General features: G+C 32.2%; 1 protein-coding gene across 1 annotated transcript; it reads left to right on the top strand.

The window, feature by feature from the left end:
• The first annotated feature begins 1,803 nt into the window (after positions 1–1,803).
• On the top strand, positions 1,804–3,266 carry LOC114190818 (zinc finger protein 8). Its single transcript, XM_028079867.1, has one exon. The coding sequence runs from the start codon at positions 2,040–2,042 to the stop codon at positions 2,892–2,894; it is 855 nt and encodes a 284-aa protein (XP_027935668.1). The 5' UTR covers positions 1,804–2,039; the 3' UTR covers positions 2,895–3,266.
• Positions 3,267–8,642: the final 5,376 nt, after the last annotated feature.

The raw sequence follows: 8,642 nt of genomic DNA, 5'->3' as shown, positions 1-8,642 counted from the left end.
GATACCAATATATGGATGATAGCTCAATTGAAATTTAAATAAAAATAAGTTAAAGAATTAATCAAAGTTATATGGAAAGAGGATCCAAACCTAATACCTACACTCACCATTTACAAAATAAAATAAATACCTATTCATGTCACTAACATACTAACATATATATGATCCAACTCAATTTATTCATTTTAAAAGTCTTTGGTTCTAAAATCATATTTGATATTCAACTCAATTTATCCACCTACCCTCTTGAGCTTTAGATGTGTATGTGAAAATTTGACCATGTTTCAAGCTCTTTTTGTCTATTACTTGCTTTCCAAGCTAGAGGATTCCAACTTGTTTTATGGTTAACTCATTTGTATTTGATTATGACTTCCTAAATGTGATAACAGTCTCCAAAAATCTAAAACTACCTTATGAATCACGTAATGATGGGACTCATTCTCACTCTACAAAAAAGACAACCAATAACACATGAATACTCCAAAGAAACCTTAAAACAAATATTGATGTTTCTTACTATTAAAACAACTTCCATACTTTTTGACATCTTTATCACATTGGATGAAATTTAAGTAGATTTCCATTACAAATTTTGCATTTAGTCTCCAATAAAAAAATAGGACTTTTCTTATCCCATTTTTTGTGTACTTTATAATTTATCTCTTCCAATACATAATGTGTATTAACATGATGTCATTATACGGCAGAAAGTATATGACAGAAAAATTCAGAGACAGAAAGAAAAATATCAAATACTTTAAGAATAACTTAAAAGAACAAAAATCATATTTTCTTTTACCAAATACATATAATTTTTTTCAGAAAATAAATAAAAAATATTTAAATATTCAAAAGACCAAAATTCAAGCAAAAAATTATTACAAATTAAATGTTAAAGTTGTAAATTTTCTAAAGATCCAAAACGTATATAAACCATATAAAAGTTATATTTAGGTTGGGTTTATTGTTGATACACAGAATAAAATGCTTGTACTGATCTGCACGAAAGCTAAAGTCCAAATTTTTTTAAAGAAAATTTGTATAAGAAATGTATTTTTGTATTATATATATATATATATATATATATATATATATATATGAAATAATAAGACAATTTTTTTGTATACCACCGCCTCTTCAAAAAATGACCTGCACACAAACAATCATGTAGTATCTATATCTCTAGATATTGTTTAAGAGAAATGATACTTTTTGAAAAGATTATTTTGACAAACTTTGACAGATAATTATTTTGATAAAAAATTCTAAAATTTATTATTTTATCTTCTTAACTTCTATAAAAAAAAGTAAAAAATTATTTTATTTAATAAGTTTGTTAACTTTGTCAAAACCAAATTTTTATCAAAAAAATATATTTTATTGTTTAAACTCAGACCAATTCTTTTCCTGTTTTTTAACTTTCATACCGGAGGATGCAAAAGTAAATATTTCTTTTACAATAAACGAATATCTCAGAAGAAAATCTTAAAATATTAATGCTTAAATGATCCACAAATTGTGTGGTAATTTATGTAAGGAAAAATATATACACACAGGAACCAGCATTATATATATGGATTGTTGATTGTAATAGATGGTTGATATGTATGAGATGAAAACTACATGATCCACACTTCAAGAAAGGGACTTTGGCACTGTTACTGAATATTTTATGTTCCTTAAAATTGCTAAGTAGAAGAGGTAATGGAATAATTTGCATTACAAAAAAAAAAAAAAAGGTGGCTGAATGTGTATATAGATGAAGTTAGTGTTCCATGTGGATCCAAAATTAAGTGAAAGGGAGTGAAGGTGGTACTTTGAGAAGGCGAAGCCACTCTCAGACTTTGTGGCCTTGTCAGGCTTCACTCTGAGATGGATCAGACCCAATTGTCCTCAGATCAGTCCCCACTCTCCCTCTGTTTATAGGACCCACCCCACCCCCTTCTTCTCCTTCTACACTCTCACCACAACACAACACAACACACACACCTTCACACTCTCCTACCTTTTCTCTTTCTCTGCTTCTGTATCTCTCTCTTATGGACAAGACAACATCAACAACAACAACCTCAGACAGAGAAGTCCACGACTTCATGAACGTGGACTCCTTCTCCCAACTGCCCTTCATCCGCCCTGCTCCTCTCGTCAAGGAGAAGTCAGCCATTCGTCTCTTCGGCATAGAATTCGCCGGCGGCGGAAACAACACTGCTGTTTCACCCGACCAGTCTGATTCCGCAGAAACAATTACCAACACCACCAACAACAATAACCTTAACTCATTCGAACTCGACGCTACCAAAGACGATACCACCACCACTACTGTCACCACCGTTACTGATAACAACGGGGAAAGCAGTCGCAGGTTCGAGTGTCACTACTGCTGCCGGAACTTCCCTACCTCCCAAGCCCTCGGCGGCCACCAAAACGCCCACAAACGGGAACGCCAACACGCCAAACGCGCGCACCTTCAGTCAACGATGGTCCACGGAAGCACGTTCTCGGATGCCCACCATGTCTACAATCTCATGAACTACCGCTTTGGTTCCGCTCCAACACCGCCAATGCCGTATCCAACGTGGAACAACGCCGTTGCTGCTACGGCCACAGCCACCAACAACACCAGGTTCTACGGAACGACACCGTTTTCTCACAGTCACCACCAGCACCACCAGCAGCCCATTAACGGAAACCCTTTGGCTCTGTGGCGAATTCCGAGCAATAACCCTAGTTTCAGCCACGAGAGGTCGTCGCTGCCGCCTTTGTTCGCGTCGGAGGAAATAACGAACGTGAGAGCCTCGCAGGTTGTGGGATCCTCCGGGTCGCAAAATCGCTACGTGTATGACGCCAAACGCGGAAGTGTGCACGACCATGTGAGTTTGGATCTTCATCTGTAGTAACATGTTTCCATAGTTTTCGTACATAGTATTATCGTGAGCCAGTAATAACCTATGATGGCACTACGAGAATCGAGGATTCGGCAGCGACTCTTACTAGAGCGACTTTGGGGACAGAATCCATAAGATATGAGAAATTTCTACCTGTGAGGGAGAAATTGTTTCCATTTCTAATTCTTTCTTTCTTTTTCATTTCATTTCACATTAACAGTTGAATTTTAGATCATATATATGTGGTTTCATCATCACAAATCAAACCTTAATTTATGTTCAAATCATGATTATCTGATCTCGTCTTTCTGCTGTTTGCTTTTTGTTCTGTAACCGGAAAACAATCATTACAGACCATAATTAACAAAACATGTGTTCTGAGTTTATGATCACGGTGGTGTGTGTGTGTCTGTCATAGGTTCATTGAAAGTAAACTGTATATATTTGCGTGTATATACTTACTCACGTCGTGGTTTCATGTGGGGAGGACTGCGAGAACTGTTTCACACGTGTGGGAATATGGAAAGGGTAAGAGACAGTTGTGTGCGCATGAACAATTTGTGAGACACACGTGTGCCAAAATCCATCATGTTGTCCAGGCAGGTGGGGTGATGAGAGAGGTGGGTTTCTGATTCAATGTAATGTAATTGTGAGAAGGCAATGATGATAAGGTTTGATGGGTCTGTTCAAGTTTTTGCAGAAAGAAAGTGATATTTCCATGCCATTACCAGGCACCATTGCTCCCATATATAATTAATTAATTGCAAAATTACGTGTGTGGTGGATGCTCCATTTTTTTTTTTCATTCACTTATTTACATATGCAGAGAGAGAATTAATGAGTGACAGGTATATGAACATGAAGAATTGAAGATTCATAGATAAGTTTCTATATATGTGTGCCTGTATTGATTTGTGCACATATGGATCAGTTTAATAATGTTATCTCGTGTGTGTGTCTGTGTGTGCAACATGTATATATGCATGGCGGAACCTAGCTAGCTCCCACCTAGGGCTTAAGACACAAAGTGAGCAAAATCAAGGTAGCAAAAAACATGGTATATTGTTGTGTTATATCAATAAATGGGGGAAGGAATATCTTGGTTGAGAACATGTGCATATATATATATATATATACATATGTTGGTTCTTGAAGAACATGTTGGAGCTTTTTCTGTGGTGTGTGGCTAGCTAGGTTGACCCCAGATGACACTGAACTGGGTATAGAGGTTGAAGAAAGTGGTCCTGGTGTTTGGAAAAAATTGATAAGGGTTATTAGAGTTGATGCATATAGATGTAATGAGTATTAATGATTAAAAAAAATTGAAGTGAGAAAAGGGTGAATAATTTAGCAAGTTGATGAGTAGTGTTGACCCACAAGATGGGTTACTTCTTTTATGCTCTTGTTTCCAAAACACAGATCTGATGATTCAAAGGAAGTGGTACCAAGGGTTTTTGATATATGGGTTTAAAATGGCAAAACCAACCCTAAGAAAATGATGTGTCTTCCTTTTGGTCTGAGGACTTTATGGAACATATGAACATGGTAGTTACACTGCCATCTTTATTTTTCCATCTTCTGTACCCATTGCTTTTATGTCTGATATACATAGAAAGATAGAGAGAGAAAGAGATGTTAGGTGGGTTAGTTTTGGTGTTGTGAATGGAAATATAGGACTTGGAGATTCCTTCTCTAGGGAAAGAAGGAGGAGAGGAGAAGGACATCTTCTCCTTAACAATAATAGACTGATAGTTAGTACTCATGCTTCTGTCTACTTTAATCATCTCTTATTTTGGCACCACAAAGCCTCAGAGATTTATTTGCCACAATCTATTACCATACCTATCAAATTCAGACCAAAAAAAAGGCCAATCAATCACTCACACACACGTGTTAGAGGTCCATTCTCTTATAAGTTGTTGAAAGATGCCATATTTTTACTACGAGTTCAGATTCTCTGTTAAATTTTTTAGTTATTTTTTAGTTCTGTTATATTAAAAATATATTGATGTTATATATTAAAATTAGTGTCGATCAATGTATTTTAATAGAACGACAAAAATTAGTGTCTATCGATATATTCTGATAAAATGATAGAAAAACAGCTCAGAAAAATTCAACAGAAATTCATAAAACACTTTGATTATCCCTCTTCGGACCATAATTAGATCAATTAATATAAAACTATATGTACACTGTGTTAAATGTTTTGTTGGAAGTCCCACATCGACTAGAGATAAGACCATTTCATAGTATATAAGTGAGGTACAAACCTCACCTTACAGGCCAGTTTTGTGGGTTGAGTTACGCTTAAAACTCACTTCTAACATGATATCAGAATCCAGTTAAAGCCTACTTAGTATATAAGTGAGGTACAAACCTCACCTTACAAACCGGTTTTGTGCATCCTAGTTGATAACAATGCTTATTTTATGGTTAGTTTATAAATAGAGTGACCAGAGAAAACCACTTTAATGTGAGTGAAAACTTAAACCAGTTTGTGAGGTGAATGGTAAACAATAAATGTGATTGCATAATCAATGTATTGGGTCTCCTGAATTAACTAGGTGAACAAGTTTAATCAGTTCCCACACTAATTAATGGTCAACACTTAATTAGGTAGGATATAAGATCCTTTGTCTTGTCACATATTTCCTCCTTCTATAACCCTCTGTGCTTGCCCATAATGTTTCTTAAAAAAGATAAAACAAAAACAAACAGCACAGTGTTCATCAGCAATAATGCTTAGTATTGAAACATCGCTCACAGAATGTTTGAAAGGTCGTTAAAAAGTATATATATAAGCCTTGTTATTAGAATGTAAGCATTATATATATCTTGAAATTATATCTGACATTTATACAAAAGTCACATTATAAGAGGTGGGAAAAAAACAACATTAATCACATGCTAAAACAACATGAAAAAACAACATTAATCACAATCGTGGTTCGAATTCAGATGAAACAAAAACTTCATTGAACTCTGGATATTTAAAACTATACTTGTAGTTTTCCACCATTCCATTTCTTACAAGTATGGAGAAGCTCTGCAATCTTCTATGGGTGATGAATAATTTAATTTGGCTACAGTTCTTGTTGGCCATTTCATCTGCTTCTCAAGGCAATTGTACAAACAACTCTTCAATGCAGTGATGAATCAGAGATTTGAGGTACACATGCATACATCATATCCTGACAAATAAAGACTTCAGAAAAATACATATCATAAGTAAATTATTCATTAATTGCCTCAATGTGCTGCTATATGATTCAGTTTTATATGCTACAAAATACAAATAATGCAAGTATGAAAGATATTTTAGTGACAGTCCATTTCCATGAAAAAGTATTAAGCTGTATATATTTTTTTAATATTTAGATTAACTGTTTGCATTATATTCTGAATAACAACATATCACAAAATTATTATAAACAATTAATATGTGTAAGAAAGTCGTTTAATAAGAAAGAACCAGAACAATCATTTTGTTTATGTTGTCTATATAGTAAACACGATTTTTTTTTATCGACGATAAAGAGATATATTAGTGAAACAATAATATATTCTAGTTCAAAAGGGTTATGTACAATAGCATAAAATACAAAAATATAAACACAAACTTATTACATGTCAGTGGAATTAGTTGAACTTGAATTCTTATAATATATATATATATATATATATATATATATATATATATATATATATATATATATATATATATATATATATATATATATCATGCATATTCAATGCTCTGGTAAAAATATGTTTTTGGATTTTAAAAATAAATATTGAAAGATTAAAATCAAATTCATGTTTGCAAAGATTCAAATCATGTCTAAGACTTGAGCTTTCTTTATTATAAAACTTATCTATGAATCGAATACTGTTTGGAAATATTTATTGTAAAATAAATCAAATTACCTATCTTCTTTGTTGTATATCTTAGTTCTTGTTGTGGTTTCTCTCAACAAAAGAAAATTCACCGAGAAAGAGAATTTAGAGTAAAGCAATAACCGATCCTTACAATACATTACAAGAAAACTTGTAAATAATGACAAATTTTAGTGATCAAAATTTGTTTAGAGACTAATTTTTTAATTAAAAATTAATTTAATAACAAATTTTTTTGGATGTCAAAATCTTGATAGCTAAAGTCAGTGATCAATTTAGAGACTAATTCATAATAAAACCATTTTAATTACCAATTTAAAAACTAATTATAATTTTTTGAAACTATTTTAGTTACCAATAATTTTAAGTTTATAAATTGATCACTATAATGACTAATTATTTTTTGTCATTAAAATTAGTCATTATTCAAAAAAATTCTTGTAATACAACTTTACAAAATACTAATATATCTATGAATTCTCTAACTCATATGATTACTCGCTTAATGTTACATTATGTAAACATTCACTCTAGAAGAAATCAAAAGCATGGATTAAAAAGTTGACTTTAAATCTAATTCAATCTTATCAAAATTGACTTTTGTAAGGTTGAGTTATATTTAAAGTTCACTTTTTCAAAGTTATGGATTAGAGTTTATCCTAGGAATATTCGTTGTTTGTTGTGTCTATTATTTCACTCACTATTTGACTGTCATCGGACCATTATTAATATCTAGTCTCACGCTCGATATGTACATGTCTTGGCATAAATCAAGTATTGGAAGTCTCATATCGACTAAAGATAAAGTCAATTTACATTAATATATAAGTAGATACAAATCTCATCTTACAACAACTGATTGTGCAAGATTAGATTAACCTTAAATCCCACCTCTTTGACACCATATTACTCTTTGTTTTCATGAACAATCATATACCCATTCTCAAATTTAAACCAGATAATGAGTTTTTTAAATGAGGAGAACGACAACAAACTTAACAGTGGCTTAAATTCCATTAATTAGTTTGCATATACCATAAGTGAAGCCAATAATATTGCATAAGAAGGCATAAAATACCTGCATTAATAATAGAAAGACCTACTGAACCTAGAATTAGCTAGGTATATGCTTCAAAGAAAAGCATTAAGAAAGATATTGCAAGGAGTTTGTAAGAACAAAAAGATAATAAGATTAATGAATCATTGAAGACATTGTCGACAAACTTCAGTGGTGGTGGACTCATTTGTCTGTTGTTTTCCACCGAACAAGTACATATGAAGAAATGACCTTAAACTTAAATAATGGTTCAACCAACCATGCATATGTACTTGTTCATAGGATTATATGCATTCCTTTATATTTCAAAATAAGATTAATTTTAATTCATCAATTTACTATTCGAGAACAATTTAGTAGACGAGTATGTGCTTATTAAAGCCTACTTTTTGGTTTCATGGATCAAATGTCAGATGTATTTATTTTTTAATTTCTTCTAAAGTCATTAAAGAGGAATTCATTAAACAGAAACAAAGGTGTTTTCTATATTTAATTTAATTAATTACTGCTATCATACAATGCGAAAATAAGTTGTCTTTTTTTCGAAATCATATGTATATATAATCTTTCTAAGATAATAAGTCCCGTAGATTTATTATATATATATAAACACACAGAGAGTTAGTTTCCACAGATAAAATAACAGCAGACACAACAGTCACAGACAGAATTTCATTGTGATCTGTTTATAATTTTGAAAAATGTATGCAATAATATATGACAACTGATGAAACATCATGGTGAATAAAAAATGACAAAATCTACTGCAAAAAGTTTAAAAGGTGAACAGTGTAGAATTT

This window comes from Vigna unguiculata, chromosome 7 (genome assembly GCF_004118075.2).
Source record: "Vigna unguiculata cultivar IT97K-499-35 chromosome 7, ASM411807v1, whole genome shotgun sequence".
Classification (NCBI taxonomy): Eukaryota; Viridiplantae; Streptophyta; class Magnoliopsida; order Fabales; family Fabaceae; genus Vigna; species Vigna unguiculata.
This window is presented reverse-complemented; position numbering and strand designations above follow the sequence as displayed.